We start from the raw sequence: 23,733 nt of genomic DNA, 5'->3' as shown, positions 1-23,733 counted from the left end.
TTTTGATTTGATATCCCGCTTTGATATCACTACCCAAAGGAGTCTCAAAGCGGCTAACATTCTCCTTTCCCTTCCTCCCCCACAACAAACACTCTGTGAGGTGATTGGGGCTGAGAGACTTCAGAGAAGTGTGACTGGCCCAAGGTCACCCAGCAGCTGCATGTGGAGGAGCGGAGACGCGAACCCGGTTCATCAGATTACGAGACTACCGCTCTTTACCACTACACCACACTGGCTCTCCAGTTTGGAGAAAGCAAGCTAGCGGTCCTCACTGATCACAAGTATTGTCTTGCGATTTGGCAACTAACACCCATAATACCATATACACAATACTCTAAACACAAACCAAACAAGTAAATCAGGCAGCTCAAACCATTAACAGAAAATTTCTGTCTAAGTGGACTCTCTCCCTTTTCATCCAAGTTCATTTTGCCATTCAGCCAGACGTGTCAAAAGCTAAGAAAGGGACTGTTCTTTGCAGAGATACCTACTGATCCCCACCCCGATTCTTTCCACAAATACTGACCCACGCAAGTCGTTTTTGTTGTTTAATTTCTCCACAAGTAATAGGTTTGAACCAATACATAGTGTGCAATTTGCAACGAAGATGGACAAGGGTGAACAAGCAAGAGCATGACAAGGCAGCTGATAAAGCAGCGCATGTTCGTGACACGAGATCTGTTTTGGACAGAAGGTGGACAATATTATAAAGGAAGTTTGCACGTGGTAATACAGGGCTTGATGTGGTGAAATTCAAGGAGTTCTGCATAAGATATGGAGGACACGGGTAAGAACCGGCTATTAACCAGAAGGTTGGTGGTTTGAGCCCCCCCCCCCCCCCGGGATTCCTGCACTGAATTCTAAGATTCTAATTCCAGGGATCTTACTATTCTGTCCACTCAAGATGATATGCCGTTTTCTTTTTTTGGTTCACAAACTACTTTTCTGCCTAGGACAAACTACCGGTACATGGCACTGACCAGTTCAGACTGGAGGCTCTGTATATTTTTTTAAATGGATGTTTTAAACTTTTCCATGATACACACATTGAATTATTACAATGATAACCAATCTAAATCTAGCCGCATCAGTGGCACAATCTCTTTCTCCTCCCCATTCTGTATTTGGTTGTATACAAATTTAAGCTAACTATGAAGCACTGGCCATTTTAATACTGCAGCAGCTACTGGTTTACAAAGATCTGCAGTTTCCTTGCTACAGAACTGTAACCAGCCTTTTAACTCTCAGATCCTACTTCCTAGGTAGTGATTTTTTTCTGCTGCCTGTGTCAAGCGTAAACAGTGAAAGCTGTTTCATTTTGGCTCAGTTCTACAGGCAAACATCCCTAAAGCCTTATTATTAGTAGCTGGGGTTAATAGTGCAGAATGATCTCATTAACTTATTTATTCTTAGTCTATGCAACCTCTCACTCTCTCAGGCCAGAGCCTTTGAAACACAGACATCGCTTGCTCCCCCATAGTGCTAGAGGAGACTGATTTGAGGACCACTGGGGGGTGGGGGGTGGGAATGGGTGTTTTAGTCATTGGAAGGGAAGGCAGGGTGTTGAGAGTGAAGAAACCACCATTGACTGCTCTCCAACCCTGCTGTTCTAGATGGTTGTGGGTTCAAGCCCCATGTTGGGCAAAATGATTCTTGCATTGCAGGGGGTTGGACTAGATGACCCTCGTGGTCCCTTCCAACACTACAATTCTATGATTCGATGTACAAGACGTGTGTAGGGGAAGCAGCGGCCACAGGCAAGCATACCGGGGGTAGAAGGTGGTGCTCTGGTGGGGTAAACTCTGCTTCTAGGGCATGGGGAATCAGAGTGCTCGGCTAAATTGCCACACCTGCTTCCTCTGCCACGGCCACACCCAGGTTGCACAGAGCTATACAAGATGGCAAGAAGCTGGTGACATGGGACATGAAGGATTTGCATAGATCACAAGCGATCCCCCCCAAGCCTCAGAAAATCACAGGGGAGGGGGTTATTTTCCCCTGGGAGGCTGGCTGTCTCCAATCAGAACCCGCTCCCACTACCCTCCACGTCTTCCATGAAGACCGAGCGCTTCTGCATGTTCCTCCGCAGGCGACGGAGCAGGGGGTTGCCTGGGCAGGGCCCTCCAGGGCTGGCGCGGCCTCTTTCAATGCCTTCCTTGGTGGTGTCTGGCTCCTCGATGCTGTCGCTGTCTTCAAGACGCAAATAAGAGGCAGAGAGGGCTGAGTCGGAGGCTGTCAGCGTCAGGCACTCGCAAGGATCAGTGCTGGCTACGAAGGAATCATCCCAGATGGTTTCGCAGAGCTCTTTGCCATCCTTGTACATCTGAGGGGAAGAGAGAGGTGGGGAGCTGTGAATGTGAAGCGCTCTTGCTCTGCACAGCCTCAGTGCTGAAATTAAGGCTTGAACAACACTCCATCATCATCATCATAGTAATAATTTATTATTTATACCCCGCCCATCTGGCTGGGTGTCCCCAGCCACTCTGGGCAGCTCCCAACAGAACACCAATAACAATAATAAAAAAACAACATCAAACATTAAAAACTTCCCTAAACAGGGCTGCCTTCAGATGTCTTCTAAAAGTCATATAGTTGTTTACTGTACAGCGGTACCTCGGGTTATGAACTTAATTCATTCCGGAGGTCCATTCTTAACCCGAAACCATTCTTAACCTGAGGTGCACTTTCGCTAATGGGGCCTCCCGCTGCCGCCATGCCGCTGCCACGCAATTTCCGTTCTCATCCTGGGGCAAAGTTCACAACCCGAGGTAACTACTTCCGGGTTAGCGGAGTTTGAAACCCAAAGCATTTGTAACCTGAGGTACCACTGTATTTCCTTGACATCTGAAGGGAGGGTGTTTCACAGGGCGGGCGCCACTACCAAGAAGGCCCTTTGTCTGGTTCACTGTAGCTTCACTTCTCGCAGTGAGGGAACCGCCATAAAGCCCTTGGAGCTGGACCTCAGTTTCCGGGCCGGACGATGGGGGTGGAGATGCTCCTTCAGGTATACTGGGCCGAGGCAGAGGGATGCCAAGAGACTTTTAGCAGGGGTGGCTGTGTCTTTATGAGAAGAAGGGTAGAGTACCATCCAAACAAACCAATCTGGGGTGAGGGCAGGGGCAGATCTACTAGGAAACCAATGAAGCTTAAGGACCCTTCATCTTGGAGGGACCCCAGAAGCAACTTCAGTCCACACTGCTTAAACATTTTAGGTCTAGTAGACCCAATTTGAGTCACATGACTCAAATTGATTAGTTTTTTGTTGCCTATATTTCAACCATCCCACAAAGACATTGTAAAGGTGTGGTGATCTGTTGTGGAACAACCCCATTGAAAAACAGAATACTGGTTACCCAAACCTCATTGCTGGTTGTAAAGGGGGGGCGACAGTGGCCCTCCAAATGTAGGTCCGCCACTGGGCAAGGGGGTGGGTGGGAAGAGAAGAAGGAGCAGCACAATTTGAAAGACAAATGCATTACCTTGTTTTGCTTTAGTTTTCCAAACTAATCTGTCACTCAGCAGACTCAAGATACCCAAAGTAGGTGAGAGACTGTTGTTGGAACTTCCAGCGCCAATGAACCCTGACCATTGGCCATGCTGGCTAGGGCTGGAGGAAGCCGAAGACAGACAACATTTTGAGGAGCCTGCAGCAGAGTGAGTTTCTTGATGACTTGAGCTGTGTCACCAGCACAGCCCTCCCACATGGGGTGAGAGGGGCTTGCTTCATAGAATTCCGGCTGCCTGTTAGCTCCTGCCTCTCCCCAAAGACCAACACAATTGCTACCACATGGCAGAAAGGCAGACTAACTGGGCCTGCTGCTTGCTTATGCCATTTGATGTGGCTTGATTTCTAAACAAGAACTTCGTCAGGATATCATGCTGAAGGCCTTGTACACCATTCCCCCTATCCTTTGATGCTTTGAGATAATGGTTGATATTCTTCTGTGGGGATACAATTGCGTTCTGTGCATGGTTAGATGCACTATTTTGCTTTCTAAAATACTGTAAAAAACTCAGTTTGAGGAGAGAGTGGGCCACAAATGACAGCTCCACCAATTCAAAAGGGCAGCAGCCACCACACATTACTAGCAATCCTGTCTGTCATCCTTGTTGGGCAAACACTGCATCGGAAGAAGGGACGAGCTGTATGGTGCTGACGTTATTACACTGTCAGTCATATACTGCCCATTTCTTCTGACAGGCATCCTGCCAAGCTGTTGCTCTCTGCCTGCCTGCCTGCCTGCCTGTCACTGGACACAAACTCTGCTAGCTGCCCGAAGGTTCAACTGACTGTTTCAGTGCAAGACGACCAGCAGTCAGCAGAAATTAGCTTCACCTCCAGTGGAAAGGCTGAAGCATGTCATGTAGAGTTAGAATATGAGGGGTTTCAATTTCTGCCGACCTTCAGGGTAGTGTAGCACCTGCCTTTTGAACTGCAGCTGGGATTGTGTGTGTGTGTGTGTGTGTGTGTGTGTGTGTGTGTGGTTTTTTTAAAGCAAGACACAAAAGAGGCTTCATTGACCAAGATCGCCCCTTGGGTGCCCTGTACATCCAAGGAAAACCTTGGAGATGTTTCTGTTTTGTTAAACCTTGAAGATGTTGGAGCATTTACTATCGGATTGACCTTAAGACGTTTGAAGTCTCTGGCCTCTTGCTAACATTGAGAGTACAAACAATTCCCTCCTCCAACAATTAGGCTTTTAGTCCTCATGATGAGAGATAAAGTTGGGTATTTGGGAAGCAGTGTGCTCTCTTGATGTCTGCCACCTGGTTTTAAGAGATGGGAGGAAACCCCTTGCCTATTCGCTAAGCTTGTGGTAAACAATTCCTCATTGTGTAACTGGCAATACAGAGGTAGCTAGAAAGAAATATTAAAACCACTGATCTCTTCAGGCATTTTCTTTGTCTTTGACTTGCAGTTTCTGACAGAGAATGCTGGTGGCACAACAGTTTTTAAAAATGCCAAAGAGCATATCATTATGTCAGCATTTTTACTCATGGCTCCTACAATAGTTCTGAAAATTTCCCAGCCTAACATCAATTCAGATGACCATTCCTCTGTGGAACAGTGCTCCTTGAAAGGATAAACCACGAGTGAGTAGTCACATAAGCTAGGTCTATTTGTTTTAAGAGAAGAATACAAACCCCAACAACTTCTACCTAAAGTTGGAGGCACATTCACTTTTAAGCTTTTCCCCCTTGAAGAGTGGGAACCTTATTCTAAAAAGGCATCACAAGTTGAGATAAAGACCTTAAGTTGTTGACAAAGCCCTTTCACATAATTTATGTGATTTCAGGAATACTGAAAGACTTGGCTTGGTTTGTGCTGAAGCTGAGGCCTCCTGGGAATGGTGTAATTCCTTTCTCCTTCAGCAATTGCTTTTCCCAAACATGACTCAGTACAGGCATCTCTTCATGACTCATGTGATTTCTGGGGCAGAGGGCTGCATCCATCTCGGGGCTTTTAGTGTCCTCACCTGGCCATACGACAGGCAGTCCTGGCTGCAGTTGTTTCCCTCAGGGCCCCAATGCCAGTCAGTGAGCCAGTTGCGAGCACACGTCAGGTCTTCCTTGCAAGCGTCATACCTGAGGTGACAAGAAGGTGTGGCAATAAGGAAAGCAGTTGAACTTTAATTGTTATTATATCAGACCATTTTTATTATATCAGACCAGACCTTTTATTTTTGTTATATCAGACCTCCAAGGAGCTCATGTTGGTGCACAAAGTCCACACACCATTTTGATCCTTATGACAGACAACCCTGTGAAGTATATTAGGCTGAATAACAATCCCCAGTTCAAGGTCACTCTGTTAGTTTTATGACTAAGTTTAATGGAGATATGAACCCAAGTTTCTCTATCTTTTTCAGTCCCAATGGATGGTCAGTACTCACTAAGCACTTCCTCCTTTACCCCACCTTTACCCAATTCAACATTTTTTGCCAGTAGAATTGCATACATTTATTTCCACCAGTCCACTGCCTGAGGCCCCCAAAATGGAAGTATGTTTGTGTTGGGTGGAGATGCCCTTTAAAAAGCTTATGGATTTCCCTCAGTATCCAGGTTAGCTCCTGCACTTGACTCAGCTTCCCCACATCCAGCTGATTTATTCCAAAATTGAGCTGGGTGTGCCGAAAGCGAGATACAGGTGTCATAGATACAGTGTCCCCGAGCTTGTTGAACTTCTGTGGGGAAAATGACTTATAAAGGGCCTTTTAAGTGTAAAACAACAACAACCCAGTATGCCTTTCACTGCTTCTCTGTCTTAAAATGGCAGGGCATTTCATTTAAACAGGACACCAGCAATGTGATGACATTCTCCTCTTCTGCTATCTCCAGGAGACGATGCTCTTTCCCTGTTTCTTCATCCCCCACAGGGTCCCCTCCCTCCCCAGTCGGGACAAGGAGACTTCACTCACCATTGGTAACAGAAACTCTGGCAGAGGGGCACAGCCAGCACAGCTGTGGGGCGCTGAGGATGAGGCCAGTGGGCAGCGATGGGGGAGCAACGGTAAAAACATTCCAGCTGCTGTAGATAGCCCTCACATCTGCATAGGAGAAAGAAGCACCAGGGCATAAAGATGGCGGAGCAGGCCTAAAATGGCAAGCAAAGGGCTACTACCCACGGGGGCGGGATTAATAAAAAAAATGTGAAGAAAGGTCGTGCCAAGGAGCAGATCCTCCCCATCCCAGTTGTCTGGTAACTTCCAAGACTAGTTTTAGAAGGAACTCCCACCTATTGGTAGGCCCAGCTTGTAGGAAAGGAAACACACACACACATACACACACACGACTGGAGTAGGCATGGCTGCCTCTCTGTCTGACCTGCTGCTAAGGCTCCCACAGCGGTTCCAGTAGATGTCATTGGCTTTGGAAAGGTCCTGGGTGACCTCCGGTGAGCAACAGGCATCTGTGGGGAAAGAAAACTTCTGTCAGCAGCCCCTTTCCTTTGTGCTGAGATGAACCAGTTGTTATTCCAGCAAACCTGCATGTTACAGTCTGATTGCAACAGCTGCAGGTATTGCCTAACAAGCTGGATGTATGCAAATTGCCACCAGTTACCATGTGACGAGCCAATGCATACATAAACTCCCTAGCAGGTATTCTGGGCATGATAAGAACCCTATACTCCTATACCCATGTCCCATTCCCCACCCGCTCCCTACAGTCTCTGTGGCCTCTGTGTACAACCCTACAAAGTTTCACCCAGGCACCAGGGGTTGCCTCTGCTGAGTTCCTTTGCACACATTAAATTGTGATCAGCCAGGGCTATGAGATCATTGCAGCCTCAAAATGAAACACAGTACATATTATTCTCACTAGCCTTCCTCTTTTCTTGAAAAACAACCGAGGCTGAAAATGTAGAAGAAAGATCTGTTAACTTTTAAAAAGTGAATCTTTTGATCTGTTTGTCTGGAGCGTTGCCCTCCTGAGATATAGTCCTGAACCAAGAGAAAGTCCAGTTCCTGGACTCTGCAGTGAAAGATTTGAGGAACATGAAATTGAAGGGCCATCATATGGCTCTTTTGTTCAGCAGAGTCATGTGTAAGTCCTGCCCAGTAGCAGCATTCCCAAGATTTCTGAGGTAAAAAATTGATGGTCCATATCAAATGTGTTTGCATGGACATTTTTGTTATATAGTAAAATAATCATACAACATTGATTTCCTTGAACATAGTTAGCTGGGGGCTGCTGTTTCAGCTTTCTTCATGTATTTTTGTGATTGATCGATAGCACTATATTATGCAAAATATGACCTTATTAGTACAAGACAAAATATCAAGCTGGTAAATTCCTATACTAAATCAAAGCAAGACCACCCTTTATAGGACAATATAAAGGTTAACTCAATTTCCCTTGTCTGAGATTGTGTGTTTTTTAAAAGAAAAATAAAACAATCCCATGTGGAATAAAATGCCACTGAATCAATGGGTCAAACTTTCCCATTACATGTTTAGATGCAGCTATTAGTATAGGGCTAGGGGCAAGGCTAACTAGACCACTCATTCACTGTTAGAGGAAGTGGTGACACTGTGTCAGGTGTGGGGAAGCCCAGGCCCTCTAGATGCTGCTGGACTTCATCTCCCACCTTCCCTGACCATTGGCCATGCTGGCAGAGGCTGATGGGAGCTGGAGGAGGGCTACAGGTTAGCGCCCAGAATATAAGGTAGAGATAAGTATCACCAGCTTCTAGACAACTCTTCTATGCCAACTCTTGTTAAAGGTACAGGTCTACTTTGCATCCAATCATCTCATTTATTTCATCAACCATAAGGAGGTTTGCTCATCTCTCCTCAAACCTGTGGGGAAATGCTGAGAGGAACCTTGGCTTCAGAGCTCCACTTCCTGCTTGCCCAAATCTCTTCAAGCCTTGTAGCTTCTCCCTCCTGCTGCCTTCGTGCCCTTAACCAATACTCACTTTCTGCATAGATCTGGCAAATGCCAAGCTGTCCTTCTGGGCTTGGGCTGGCTTTGTGTTTCCCTCCAGGCAAGCAGCGATCCTCCATGCCTGTAGCACTGGTCCATGACACGACCAGTGCCCAAGCTATACCCATTATCCAGACAGTGCCACCACCGCTGCTCATTGTGACTACCTGAAAAAAGAGGAAAGGAAAGGATTACTAAATCAGTTTGGATAGTATAGCATAGCTTCACTGCTGCCTTGAAGCATGCCAGCTAGATTACACAAAATAGACTCCCACCTAGTCTTAGCTCCCCAGTGTGTTCCTATGCACAGCATGCTTTCATCTCTGTTCCACTCCAACAACGTCCTTATTTCCCCCCGTCTGCTTTGATAATCCACTGTAGAGTTGGACCCTTCCCTTGGTTCATTGTTTGACTCCAGAGTGAGGGGGAAATGTCCAGCAGCTGCTGTTATCTCCCCATCACCACAGGTAATTCAAGGCAAGCCAGCTGCAGGCAGCTCTTCCAACACCTCGATTTAGGGCCAACTCTAGCCTGGGAAACACAAGCAGCTCGTACGATCCCTGATTAAACTTAGGGCTTCATTCATGAAACCAGTGCTATTTTTCTAGAAAAAGAGGTGCCGGAACTCACCATGAATGCCTCCTTTGTTCTCTTATAATGCAAAGGTGCCCACCTGAGAGGTGCTGGAACTGAGTTCCGGCGAGTTCCGGCTGAAACCTCCCCCCTCTACATGAAACAGGAATTGATTGATCCATGTCAATTATGTAACAATTTGCAAATCTGTATACCAATTTTCCTATTTATAACCAAGAAGAGTACCGAGGGGGGGGGGGAGTTAGAATGCACCTGCAGACAGGTAAGATTTGTATTATAAGGGTGTCAAAAGTTCTCAGCCAGCCTTTCTCAGTGGCTCAGTCTGCAGCAATTAGTAGATGACAAATCTCCATACTTAATTGCTGCACACCAAGCCAGTATTTAAGAACCAAGCCTCACAGGAATGTCATTTGTTTAAACAAGCTTAAACTGGCCACTTTGAGGGTATGTTCACATTACCACTGACTCCTACCCCTAGTTTCCCGAAGCTGTTTTCACATGACGATAGCCACAATCCATATCGATCCTGTAGTTGCTTCACAAACACTGCCGTTTGATACGTTTTCCTCAAACAAACTTTAATCCAAGTAGAAAATGGTAAACAGTAATGAGAATATACCCTAATAGCCATAACAAATGTGCAGTTGAATTTCACGATTTGGAGTTTCCTGGGGAGTTGCAGGGGCAGGGAAACCAACAAGGCCATGCGTGCTGAGTTAAGACATCTCCGTCCCCTTTTGGAGGTGAGCAGAACTGTGTAAATGCAGCTGGGAAATTCAGCAGGGGGGTGACCTTGCTGCATTTTAAGCTGCTAATGTGAATATACTGTTAGTTTGGAGAAAAAGCAGCCTTGGGGCCCTGATCCAGGATATTATTCCAATCAGGATATGGTCCCTCCATTCACCCGGTGCTATACCAGCTGCACTGGCCCCCGGTGGAGTACAGGATCAGGTTTAAGATGCTGGTTTTAACCTTTAAAGCCCTATACGGCCTAGGACCCTCGTACCTATGGGACCGCCTTTCCTGGTATGCCCCACAGAGGAACTTACGATCTTCAAACAAAAACATCTTGGAGGTCCCAGGCCACAGAGAGGTTAAGCTGGCCTCAACCAGAGCCAGGGCTTTTTCGGCTGTGGCTCCGATCTGGTGGAACGCTCTGCCACAAGAGACTGGGGCCCTGCGGGACTTGACATCTTTCCGCAGGGTCTGCAAGACAGAGCTGTTCCACCAGGCCTTTGGTCAGGGACTCCCTCCTTTGGCAATCTTCACAGAACTCTAGCCCAATTTGATTTGAATTAATTTTATAATGAAATTATTTTAGAATGTTGCATTATTTTATTGTTGTTAGCCGCCCTGAGCCCGGCTTTGGCTGGGGAGGGTGGGATATAAATAAAATATTATTATTATTATTGTGTGTGTGTGTGTGTGTGCGCACACACACACACACACACACACACAAAAAAAAAAAAACCCCAAGCCCTCTTGACTCATTTTCAGCAGAAATGCGCTAGGAGGCCCCAACCTGGATCAGAGAGCACATTCCAGATCAGGACTCCACAGTTGCTTTTTTATTCAGAACGAGAGTGGGCAACCCTAGCTTTTCACACGACATCTCTTGCACTTTGGCTATTCCACCTCCTCCAGAATGCACTGGACCTTTCCATTCCCATGAAGGACTCTGTGCAGCTCAGAAGCTTGAATGCTCCTACACCAGCAAGAACAAAAAGGTCATTAGCAGCTCAGCAGAGAGAGAGAGAGGGAAGGTTGGAAAGAACTAGGGTAACTCAATAAGCTTGGCACTAATTGTGAGCATCAGTGAGGCCTGGCTACCCTACATCACCACTGTGGAACCATGCTTGGCTGGCTGCCTGGATTTGGTACAGTAATCTAGACAAAGGGTAGGTGGGTAGATAAGTATATGGAAGCTTATAGAAGCTAGGTCAGATTGCTTTATAGGCTAGTCCAGCCTTACCCCATCTGGTGTCCTCCAGTTGATGTTGGACGACAATCCCCATCATCCCTGTCCATTGACCATGCTGGCTGGAGATTATGGGAGTTGGAGTCCAAAAAAAATCTGGAGGTTACCAGGTTGGGGGAAGGCTGTATTACAGACTAAGAAAAAGTGACGAGATTGAATGGAAGATGCTTTAATGGTTGGTAGAATGAGCACATCAGTCCTGGCTTCTAACTCCCTGCATAGTCTAGGGTGGGTGGGTGTGTATTTAGTAAGCTGGCCAGAGTTGCTGGGGCAACCCAGCCAGATGGGCGGGGTATAAATAAAAAGTCGTTGTTGTTGTTGTCCTTCAGATTTGGCTTAAAAAACAAACCTTCCAGACCCCTCCCTCAAATCTCTCTCGTGCTTCCTACAGTCCCAGCATTGCAGCCACTAAGAGGGGGGTTTAATCCCCTCTAAACAATATGAATGGAGGGCCTTATTTTTTTATTGTAAATTGTGGGTGCAAAGAATCCTGGCAGTGCAAGGGAAGATATTGGATTTCTATTAGAGAAGGAAATGCTGTAGAGTGAAATACATTCGATCCAGGCACACAGCTGCCTTCATTGCTGTGCCTTTGAGCAAAATGTACCAGAGGGCAAAATCTCACCATAGAACGTACTTTCAGGGCAAGGTGACACCCCTCCTTTTCCTTTGCTGTGTCTAATTTCAGTGAGGTGGCCTCATTTGCAACAATATGAAGCAAGATGCAGGACTAAATCATTTGGTCCCTTGAGGAGGGAGTCACCTTGTGTCCTGGGAGGCAGGTAGCCAAGTGAAATTTGACAGTAGACCTTCCTCTCAAAATCAGTTTGGGACCAATCAATGGAGCTATGCTCCTTAATGCCTCTAGTCTGGGCCAGGTAAAGTCTTCTCTCATGCATGTTGGAGGTTTCTGAGCGGTGAGAAAATCACGTTTATATAGAAGGGTAAAGAGAAATGGCCCAGTCATTATGTAACACGGTCTCTAGGACTAAATTCACTTTATTCTCTCATATCAAATCTTAGTTATCACCCAATATTCTTCAAACTCATACGATTTTGCTCTGCTCTGCTGTTTTACTTAACCTTTTTTGTTTTTAAAATGTTTATATTTAGTTAGCTGGTTAGTTTCAAAAACTCACAGTAATGCAAAACAAATAATAAGAAATATTAATAAGTAAACAAAATGAACACAGAACCCTACTCCCCAGGTAAGTGTCTTTTTTGTATTTTCTTCTGCACAAAACAGTCAGGTGAATCAATATTCCCATTTTATGTTATCCTAGCAGGCCTGTCCAAATAGCTGGAGGCTGCAGGGTGTATTCTCTTCTCCTTGCTTGCAGATCAGATAAACCGTTGCCCCAGTTCTCACAGTCAATATTTCCCCCAACAGAGTGGCTCCATCAGTGTAGGAAGAAGTCTCACCTGTGTCCAAATGTGGTGAGCATGTGTGCAATTTTTCCATTTTCTTTTTTATGGGGGAGAATTCCTGACATGCAAAGGTCATATTCCCAGGGGAAAAAACTAGTCAAAACAGTGTTGTATTAAACTCTGCACATATTCCTTCAAGCCCCTCCGGATTACCCTCCGGATAATGTTGGACTACAACTCCCATCATCCCTGACTGTTGGCCATGCTGGCTGGAACTGATAGGAATTAGAGTCCAACATTATCTAGAGGGTAACACATACCCCGTCCCTGCCCTAAAAACCCCCACAAAGTGCCAATCAAGCAGAATTTAAAATCTTGTTCACCTGGAACGGTTCAGCTGTAGTTCTAATATTTCACTCAGATTTCAGACGGAACTCATTGGAACCGAGTTAATGTTATTTTGCAGTGGCAAAATAAAAGAAGCTACGTATACTCCTTAGTGCTACACTACAAAGGCTAATTAGTGTTAATGAAGCATTTCGGATCAGCTGGAAGCAGATCCACCTCAGGGTTCCACACAGCACTCATAATCAAGCGCCATATCACCCCTCATCCTGCAATGCCCATTCCCATAACAAAGGCAAAAGTGGGCAGCGTGTTACTGCACCAACCATTGGAAAAATCAAGCAAAAATTGAACAAGAAAGTGTGAACATTTTCTCAATAATGTGTTTTAAGTTTTATTAGTACACTGACACTTTAGCACAAAAAAGACGCTTTTTAAAAAATGAAGAAAAACTCAAATGCAAGCTGTGGAAAAGGAATGGGAAGAAGAAATTGTATTGCAAAATATGAAACGGTGGCAGATTAATATCTCTGTTTAAGCAAAATACACCACTGATAAGCTGTTTGGCAGGGATGGGAGAGGAGTGTGGGAGGAGGGCAAATTGCATTATCTGTTCTCTTTCCCAAGCAGATAACTGTGGAATGTTAACTTTTGCAAAAGTGCTCTGTGGGGGCAAGACTAGTAATGGTGGTGGTTCTTCTGGGTATGCAAGGCAAGTAACGTAGGAAGGTTTCACCAGCGGTCTCATCGCTGACTACAGCTTCCACAAGGTTCTAATATCTTGCACCATAATATCTTGCAAGTTTACATTTGAAAGTCTGGAGCTGAAATTGCATTGGAATTTGTTAGGAGTGGGGTGCACCTGGGGGGGGGGGCAATAACACAAAGAAGATGGGAGAAGTCCTGGAACACAACAGTCTGGCAGCAATGTCATCTGGATTCTGTGTAATAACTATGAAAATAAGTGATGTCAATTTCAGAGAAAATGCTTTAGTATGGAACCACCTCAGATGAACTTGGTAGCTTCAAAGAGAGCTTTGCTCATCCCTTGCAGATTGTATTTATATTGCCCATTCATCTGCCTGCTCAGAGCCTGCCCGATGAGCCTCGCTCCATAAAATATAAATTAACAACACCTATAATGCGCAATATTTATTTTGTTTAGCAAGTCATTGATTTGAAGGTAGTTATTTCAGGTCTATGTCAACATTGTGTCCATTGGCTCAAAGTCTCTGCCTTTCTCAAGCTCCATTCTAGAAACCCCAGCCCAATTTTGCGTTAGACTCCTGAACACTTAGTGCAGTGTTTCCCAACCTTTTTTGGGCAAAGGCACACTTGTTTCATGAAAAAAATCTCGAGGCACACCACCATGCCAGATGGGGAAAGGTCACTTTTTACTTATGTAAAAAAAAATAAAAAAATAGTAACAGCATAGAAGGTAATGGTTAGGCTAGCATCCCTCTTCCAAATATGCTAGGTTTTTATTTGCAGGGACTGTTCTACATGGGAAAGCATTCAGCACTGTCATTCTCCCATCTGCCATCTGAATTGGTACTATTCTGGGTCAACTTACTCTGCTGCATGTGTAGATGAAAATGGCACCAAGTGTGGGGGAGGGGGCAGAACAGGTTTCAGATACAGGATATTAAGCATACACGTACTTCAGATTGAACTGGTTGCTTGCTTTGCAAGTTTTCATTTCCCAAATGACTGCCTTGGCAAGCGCAATACCTACCAGGCTCAACGCCGGTCTCGCGCTGCCGCTTCCCGCGCTCTCAAGGACCCGGGAGGAGGAAGGCGTGAAGGGAATCCCGAAAGCGCGAAAACCTCGCGCATGCGCAGGCCTTCCGCCTGCGACAGCCCAATAGGCCGGCCGAAGCGAGCGGCGATGGGATGTGGGAGGGAGCTCGCTCGCCGCCCCGCGTGTGCCTATGTGGGGCACGTTACAGCCCCGTGACGTCAGCGCCACGCAGGCAGCCAGGCAGGCAGACAGCGAGAGCCCCGCGCTGGGCGGCCTCTCCTCGCCGCCGCCGCCCCGCCTCTCGCCGCCCGACTCGCCCGCCTCCCTCCCACGGCACACCAGGCAACGTCTCGCGGCACACTAGTGTGCCGCGGAACACCGGTTGGGAAACACTGACTTAGTGAATCCTTCAACATAAAGGTCTCACCCGGTGTTAATTGACTGACATTGAACGATGCCTTTCAGATGGGCTCACTCTGTTTTATCCTTGTGATTCTCTGGCTAGCTGCCTGGAAAATACTGGTGGCCTCAATCCCAGCAGATTAGGGACAAGCCCCAAAGAAAGTGGCTTCCTGTTCTTCCCTCCCTGCCATAATTAGTTCTAGTCTGTAGAGCAGAAGAATGCAACTGCTATGTATAAAATCACCCAGTACACACATCTCAAGAATAATAGAATGAGACTCTTAGTTGGTGGTGCTGATTACGCCAGAGTTGCAGGTTCGATCCCCATATGGGACAGTTGCATATTCCTGCATTGCAGAAGGTTGGTCTAGACAGGGCCGAATTCAGGTTTGGTGAGGCCCTAAGCTACTGAAGGTAACGGGGCCCTTTATATGTCCAGCTGTCCTTTATCAACAATAAATAGTTGCTGCTTTTTGTGTTGAATACATGCTATATGGAAATTTATCGACCTAATAGGTATCTAAAGCCATTTGCACATAACAAAATATGTATTTTATCAAAGTAATTGTTGAATTTATCTTATATTTTGGAAATGTACATCCAGTTTTTTCCCTTTAAATCCCCCCCCAAGAGAGTGGGGTTCCAAGCTATAGCTTGTTTAGCTTATATGTAAATCCGGCACTAGGTCGAGATGATCCTCAGGGTCTCTTCCAACTCTACAATCCTATGAGTCTAAAATTCTTCTCTTTATGGAGTGTCCTGGGAACAAATTACCACTAGCCTTTTACAAAACAAAACAAAATTAACTGGACCTCAGTGAGTTCTATCCACAGCTTTGGAAAGTAGCAGACAGGGCTTAACTTCAGCTGAGACTCAACTCCAGAATCCATTTTTAGTATCAGAATACAGCCCTGGCTTTCCTGCATATTGGGTAACCAGAACAATTCCATATATATTTAGGATTATGGAGCAGGCTTTCAGACTTGACTCTCAACTGCCTTCATCCCAGCATAAAACCCAGTATTTTTATAAGGGTATGATGTTTTATTCTCACTCAAGACAGCTTCACATGTGTATACTCAGTAAAACTATACAAAATGTGACTGCAGTACATACCCTTTCAAATTGTATGTATCAATGCATCAGGAAACCACAGCTCTGTTCCTGTATATGTACTGGTAAATATTTGTGTGTGGTACATAGAAAATAACTCAAAGGGACATACTTCTGTGTAGACAAATAATGGCTTGCCTTGTGAGTGAACCAACTGTTTGTAAGAATATGTGAATATGCAGAATGAATTCAGAACTCAATGCTACTTGAAAAAGCTTGCACACTACTGACATGATCAGAAGTTGATCCAATAAAATGAAATTGTGCTGATTCTAACAGAAAGCAAGATGTCCCACAAAGAAAATTCCACAATCCATATTAGGGCAATGCCTTTATTAGGTCAAGCAAGGTATGGCAGAATAGTATGCAAACTCTTGAATTCTCCAGAACTCCTAATCAGGCTTGATGATAAATACAGAAGGGAGTGAAAAATGACTAGTGGAGAAGAAGCCATGGATTTGCATCTAGCTTAAGACACTTGACCAACAGCCATTTCTTCTCCCTCTTCCCCTCATTTGCTTTGCTTACCATCTTCTAGCCCGATGAGAAATTCTGCAGAACTTGAAAGTTTGCACACTATTTTCTGGCATTTTGGTTGGCTAAATAAAGGTACTCTCCAAATATGTATTGCAGAATTCTCCTTGTTACTCTTATTCTTTGCAACTAAAAACAGGGAGACACCTGTCCATCTGTATCTTGTGATTATGCAGTTCAACGAAATGGTTCAAATACTGAGCACATTCCAAGAGTCTGTCTTCAGGTGGCTAGGTATCAGAGTGACAGCAGGCACCCAGTGTGTTGAAGGAGGGGCCAGGTCACCAAAGAGTTAATTTTTACGTATGCCCCAACCCCTCCAGAACCTCTCTTCTCAATTCACATAATTGCAGAAGCATCCTCTTTTATCCAACCCTAGTATATTTCCACAAGAGCAATAAAGGAGAGTTTTGAGGGGTAAAGCTAATACAAAGCTAGGCTTAAAAAGGTGCAGACCTCAATTTACAATAGCAAGGTGATTCTTTTCAATTAATTGGTTGCTCAAGAGGTGTCTACTCAGTTAAGCTAATCAATTCACTAAAAGCTGCAAATACCCCACTTTAGTAGTACTCTATATGCCAAATGGTGGAACTACTGCACAACAGCATTCACACGTTGCAAATACTAGCGAATCTCTTTCTGTGTGTCTTTTCCTATTGAAGGACTATTACACCCATGAGCACCCCTCCTAACCTTGGCTACTATTGCCATAAAGGAAAACCGTGGACTCTGGGACGCCGTTCTTTCCCCCAGTCCCGCTACCCAAAATGCGAACAAGTTGAACCGGAGCTCGGTAGACTTAAAAACAAGACGCCTGGTACGCAACGACGAAAACCAAAAACAAGAGCTTCTCGTTTTCTGTTCCCTGAAATCCCTCACGTCTCCTGAGGCTAACGGAGGAAATATCCCGTCCTTCTACTCCGGAATAATGACCGCGGAAGAAGATGCACCCGTTTCCATCCTCACAACCCCCAAACACCAACTAACCCTCTCCCCTCCGCCGCGTTGCAATCACAAACAGTATTAAAGGCGCGGTAGTGAAATCAATTTAATTCACCCGGATTGCAAGGGGAGTACAGTATAAGGCTGAAGCGCGTCGGGAGGTTCCTTACTCCGAGATAGAAGCGATTCTTTATTGCCCCGAGGGTGTCCCAAGGCGCCCACCAACGATCACCTTGTTTTGTCTGCAAGAAGACGCGTGACCGGGGCCACTGACTCTGACCCGCTTTTCACCCCGCGCCTCCGAGCATCCCGCCTGCAGACAGGCTGCAGCCGCAGCAACATTGCTGTGCACGGCCGGGGAAGACGCCTACCTGCAAGCGGCGAGGCTGCAGTCGGCAGAGGCGTTGCAGGACGAGGGCTGTCCGGATCGGCTAGTCTGGCGGCTTCAGGCAAGCGTGTCCCGATCCCGGATCGAGAGGACTCTGGGTCGAGCTGCCGGCGCAGTCGCTGTCTCCACCACGCGCTGCTCCGGAGGAATGGAGCTGAGGAGTCGCTGCCGCCTCTTGCCGCTGCAGCAAATAACGCGGGTCCTCTCGCTCGCTCTCTTCCCCCACCCCTCCCCAAGGTGCGCAGGACGCCAGCCAGCCAGCCCTCGGGTCTGCTGGGGGGGGGGAAAGAGCGGGACCGCCCAGAGGGAGATGCGGGAGGAGAGCGGGGCCAGCCGGGCAAGGGGGTCGCCTGCTCTCCCGGCCACTGCTGCAGAGGCTTAGGTCGCATTTGCAGCGCATCAGAGGAAGGTGCAAGGCGCTGTACGGGGAAAGCGACCGGCCGTCTAGCCGCACTGAGCGGCTAGGCACGGGGCAGGGCAAACTGATGGTGACTTTCCCTGTGGGATGCTTAGAAGACCCACAGTTCGTGCCTTGTCCCCAACACGCTCACAAACAGGCCAGGGAAGAGATAACCGGTCCTTGTGATTTGCTTCCAGCTTCCGCTCGCCGTATACTATTCCTGAATACAGAGGCTCAGTTTAGAGACTGAGAATTGCGTTCTATAAATTTGTCTAATACTGTTTTGTTTCGGTCATCAGAACATGTCCTGGAAATGCGTTCCACAGGAGTGCTAATTATGTAGTGTGGAAGTATTTCAGGTTCCCATTCATCTGTATTTACTGCCATTCAGTTCCACTGGATTACTGGAGAGAGAGAGGAAGGAAGGAAGGGCTTTGCTACTCTACAAGACACTCCTCTCCACAGTGGAGATTCTCAGACTCAGTTTTTTCTCAGCTTTGGGACATAAATTCAGTTATTGGAAAGTGAGAAATGCATGAAAGTGGGTCAAAGTAAACCCACTTGCTCAATCCGCAGTATATTTATTGAAAATAATAAGCCTTCACTATGTGATTGATTTCTAAAAGGAGTGACACACAGCTCAAGCCTACAAGGAAATCCTGCCCTGCCCTAAGGCTAGGAAGCTACCTTTCCGAGTCACAAATATGTATGCCCTGAGTAACCTAGTCCCTGGTTACTCAGCAGGGACGTGGATGGCGCTGTGGTCTAAACCACTGAGCCTCTTGGGCTTGCTGGTCAGAAGATCGGCAGTTCAAATCAGCCTGATGGAGTGAGCTCCTGTTGCTCTGTCCAAGCTTCTGCCAACCTAGCAGTTCGAAAGCATACCAGTGCAAGTAGAAAAATAGGTACTGCTGTGGCAGGAAGGTAAACACCGTTTCCATGCGCTCTGGCTTCCATCACAGTGTCCCGTTGTGCCAGAAATGGTTTAGTTATGCTGGCCACATGACCTGGAAAGCTGTCTGTGGACAAACGCCCCCTCCCTCGGCCTGAAAGCGAGATGTCCCACAAATAACCCAGAGATGCATTTTAAATAAAAGGGCACACTCATGTAAAAACACACTGATTCCTGGACCGTCCACGGGCCGGATTGAGAAGGCGATTGGGCCGCATCTGGCCCCCCTGGCCTTAGTTTGCCTATCCCTGGTCTACACTGACCAGCAACAGCTCTCTGGGGTTTCAGGCAAGAGTCTCTCTCAGTCCTATCTGAAGGTGCCAAAGACTAAACCTGGGGCTCTCTGTAGAAAGCACAGTGCTGGACTACATGAAGCATTAACCTGATCCAGTAGGGCTCTTATATTCAAATTCTCAGGATGTGTCTACTATGAACTCTAGGGTGGTGATTCTGAGCTGTGTAAGGACTCATGGATCCTTGGAATTTTATGTGGATGAGTTGTGTTTTTTAGCTGCTGGCAGTGGGAGCTGAAGTCTGGCAGAAGAAACTAGTAGTAACAAAACACGACATAGTGTTTTTTAAAAAGACATAAGGCGATGGGCAGTGAAAGTCCCACCTCCAACAAGGCTTATTGTGTGGCCTTGGACACCGATATTTGTTTTGTTTCATTTATCCTTCTATAAAATGTTAGCAACGGTGGTCTGCCTCACAGAGTTGATGTGAAACACAATAAAGATGGAAAATATTTTTTAAACTCTACTATATAGTTTGGAAAGTTGTTTGTGCACATTTGGAGCCCTCTTAAGATATTGGAACCACATTTTGCATGACAGTTCCTGAGGTCAAAGGGACGTGGGTGGCGCTGTGATCTAAACCACAGAGCCTAGGGCTTGCCAATCAGAAGGTCGGCGGTTCGAATCCCTGTGTTGCTCGGTCCCTGCTCCTGCCAACCTAGCAGTTTGAAAGCATGTCAAAGTGCAAGTAGATAAATAGGTACCACTCCAGCGGGAAGGTAAACGGCATTTCCGTGTGCTGCTCTGGTTCGCCAGAAGTGACTTAGTCATGCTGGCCACATGACCCGGAAACTGTACGCCAGCTGCCTCGGCCAGTAAAGTGAGATGAGCGCCGCAATCCCAGAGTTGTCCATGCCTGGACCTAATGGTCAGGGGTCCCTTTACCTTTACTATATAGCTTGGAAAGTTGTTTGTGCACATTTGGACCCCCTCTTAAAATACTGTAACCACATTTTGCATGACAGTTCCTGAGGTCAAAGAGCAGGTTCTCATCTATTTTTTGATAAAATTGGATGCCATTTTTGAATCAAGATGCCAGACTGAACCTTTCAAAACTGCACTAATTTTAACTGCTGTTTTCAAAACTGCACTGATTTCTGACTTTCCTTAGAATTCCTGAGCAGTACTGTACTGCGTATGAGGCTGCTAGTGTAATATAAATAGTAAGGATATTTTTAAACTATCAAATTCTATTGATTGGCCACACTGGAGGCCTGGTTCTGTTCTATTCTGAGGCTCCTAATGGAGTGACCGTCCTTAAATTTGCTTCCTCTCTTTGCAATCTATTATGGAGTGAAGCCATCCCTGCTCTCTCTCGCTCCATCTTTAGAGAAAGTCCACTGTACTGCTTCCTCCTCGGTGCCAGAGAGGTGATGGCATCTGACTGCTTCTGAGTCTGATTTGCAAAGAGTGTTTGTTCCTGGGGCCAAGGAATCAACAATGATAAAACAACAACAACGTTCCTCAAACAAAAGACATAAAGATGCAAACTGACCCTTCCCTCCTCTACTCCATGTGCAAAACCTGCCTTAAGCCAAACCAAGCAGTCTTCTAAAAATAACCATTGCATAAAGTGCAGTAGTTTCTTATTGCATTGTTGAGCTGTGAAAAACAGCAAGGACTGCATGTCTTTAGAAAATGCAGAAGCGATGAGCAGGAAGCAAGGACCATGTTCTGTTTTCATCCTTTCAGTCCTTCAGAGGCAAGAAAAGGGAGGTGGTTATAATGTGCAACTGAAGAAGGTTGAATTGGTGAGAACTTGAGCCAGTCTTAGTACCTGGGCTTTCTGGACGCATGACCTCATTCAATCATGATGGAAGGTATTATTTTGAAGAGAGTTTGGAAAAAGGGGTCTGAAACCAGTCCTGATTTGTTTGTCACTTCTTCAGATTCTTAAGTCAGCTAGTTTATGACACCCTTGCATTTCAGCTTCTGTAGTATTACTATTACTTTTTTCCTTTCCTTTCCTTTTTGGTAAAGTCTGTTTAGTGTTCTCTCTGACTTTATTCCATTAAGCTCAAGCATCCAAGGTCATTGGGCTTATGTACATGCAAAGAGCCTTTCCGGACAATTAATCTACATTGAAATGAGTGTGCAGTTGTGTTGCCCATTTTGTGTGTGGATGCCAAATGTTTTCCCACTGCCTTTCATAAGCACAGGCTGGCTTGAGTGTTGCTTAGAAGGTACAAACAGGTGACAGAATCTAGGTTGGTGTCAATGTGCCAAGAGGGTGAGAGGCCACTATTGGGGCCAGGGAGTTCGCAGAGCACTAGAATTAGCTTGGAATAAAGGATTTGCTCCATAATCCAGCCAATGGCATGATGGGCCTGTTATGTACCTCTTAAGTACATAATTAGTGAAGACGCATGTGAGACTCCTTCATGTAGGGAGCTGCTCAGTGATACGTTGTAGGCAGGACATGCAGTGGTGACATAGCAATGTAGATTTTGCAGGTTTAGCTAGAAATTTTGCACTAGAGACTTGTGCTTAGTATTCTGTGCCCACCAGGTAGCTTAGAAGGAAGTTCCTTCCTTATCTTTTGACCAGATTGGAGGGGGGCACAGAAGGGGCAGAGTATACTTCTATGTGGGTGAGGTGTGTCCCACGTATTAAGCTCCCTGAAAGAAAAATAACAATCTATTTTAATGACAGGAATCCAGCAATGGGGAGACGCAGGTAGGGGGAAGCTCCTGGTTTGGGTGTTTGTGCCACCTATGCCTTTTGACAAGCTGCACTGTAGGGCAATGTTCTCCCTCTCCCTCCTCCAAAGATGAAACATTATTTATCTTCCTTGCTATTTGACATGTTAATGTTTTGCGTGCTACTTGATAGCCCGAGAAAGCAGCTTTTCTATATTTGGGATATCAGAGCAGAAAGTGTCTGATTCAGACTCTCCCCTGTCACATTGATTATTTTGTTTACAATGCTTTAAATAGCTAAACAGGCTGGGGAAGAGACAAGCTTGTTAGCTAAACTGCAGTCCTGGCTAATCCTCACGATGTCAGTTACGCTGGCCTCTCTTTCACCTACCTTCCCTTCACAGGAGCCAACTCCTAGGGGCTCAGGTCCCTTGGGCCCCCAAATAAAATATTGGAGGGGGCTGCCCCCCAAAGTCGATGGGTATTGCCACTCAAATAATGTGTGTGCTGTGTCTTGTGATTGAATAGGTGGGGTGGGGAATGCTCCCCCCCCCAATATTTTATTCAAGTGGGCACCCCTGCAGGTGTGAGAAGCACCTGGAAAAAATGGACCCCCTTTCTGGGAGAACTGGGATCAGAATAGTGGAAATGCATACTCTTTTTTTCTTTGGCACTATCCATGCCTTAAATCAGAAGTGGGAACCATTTTCAACCATGGACTGCATATTTCAGGGTTGTGGGTTTGAGCCCCACGTTAGGCAAAAGATTCCTGCATTGCAGGGGGTTGGGCTAGATGACCATAGCTGTCAACCTTTCTCTTTTCTTGCGAGGAATCCTATTCAGAATAAGGAAATTTCCCTTAAAAAAAGGGAAACGACAGCTATGTAGATGACCCTTGTGGTCCCTGCCAACTCTGGCCTGTGGAGAATCCTGAGGCCCAGACAGAGATGCCTAGAGGCCTGCACCTGAGGTTGCCCATCCCTGCCTTAACTTTGCCAGCTGCTAGCTGAGGCTAGCCTCCAATTGTGCTGAAATTGTAAAGTAAATGTCCTTAAATGAGAGCTGGCATAGTATCACTGTTAAGTGTATGACTTGCAAAGTCATAGAAGCATAGAACTGTAGAGTTGGAAGGACCCCTGAGGGTCATCTAGCCCAACCCCCTGCAATGCAGGAATCTCAATGTCCTCAGTTGAAAATTTCCTGACCTATGACTTCACAGAGCAGTCTTAGGCAGCACGTAGCAAAGGTATTGCTCAGGCTGTAAATCCTAATCTGATTTAAGCAACTTGCTTCACAGTCCTAGCCTGAGCCTAGGACATTGGTAGTACAGCTGACAACAAAAGCTGCCTGTATTTGATTCAGGTGAAGGCATTTGTATCTGTTCCAACGATGCTCTCCTGTCTTATGATTTTGAATCTGAAGTTTAGACACTGGTGCCATTCATGTCCTTTCCCCCCCAGTAAAAAAGGCGAACAAGTGCCTTAACGAAAGGGCACCAATGAGTATCTTCAAATACAGGGGGCTGAAAATGGAACTCTGTGGCCATACTTCTGCAAGTCTCTAGGCATTGTCTGGAACATATGCAAGCTTGTATGGCTTTGTTTGTCATTATACCTT

The 23,733-nt window shown here is 46.0% G+C and overlaps 1 protein-coding gene and 1 long non-coding RNA gene across 2 annotated transcripts; one reads left to right on the top strand and one right to left on the bottom strand.

Moving 5' to 3' along the window:
* Nucleotides 1–535: 535 nt before the first annotated feature.
* RTBDN (retbindin) lies at nucleotides 536–18,001 on the bottom strand. The gene is made up of 6 exons (XM_081184814.1): nucleotides 17,816–18,001; nucleotides 8,420–8,594; nucleotides 6,826–6,910; nucleotides 6,420–6,548; nucleotides 5,478–5,586; nucleotides 536–2,323 (listed from the first exon to the last, which is right to left on the bottom strand). Exons 2-6 carry the CDS (start codon nucleotides 8,583–8,585, stop codon nucleotides 2,021–2,023), a joined length of 792 nt encoding a protein of 263 aa, XP_081040940.1. The 5' UTR covers nucleotides 8,586–8,594; nucleotides 17,816–18,001; the 3' UTR covers nucleotides 536–2,020.
* Nucleotides 17,934–19,943, top strand: LOC308582016. Its single transcript, XR_014005450.1, has 2 exons — nucleotides 17,934–18,069; nucleotides 19,625–19,943. It is a non-coding gene; the product is annotated as an uncharacterized lncRNA (long non-coding RNA).
* The last annotated feature ends 3,790 nt before the right edge of the window (nucleotides 19,944–23,733 follow it).

This window comes from Podarcis bocagei, assembly GCF_964188305.1.
Source record: "Podarcis bocagei genome assembly, chromosome: 2".
In the NCBI taxonomy this organism is placed as follows: Eukaryota; Metazoa; Chordata; class Lepidosauria; order Squamata; family Lacertidae; genus Podarcis; species Podarcis bocagei.
The sequence above is the reverse complement of the archived record's forward strand: the minus strand, read 5'-3'. Positions and strand labels throughout refer to the sequence as shown.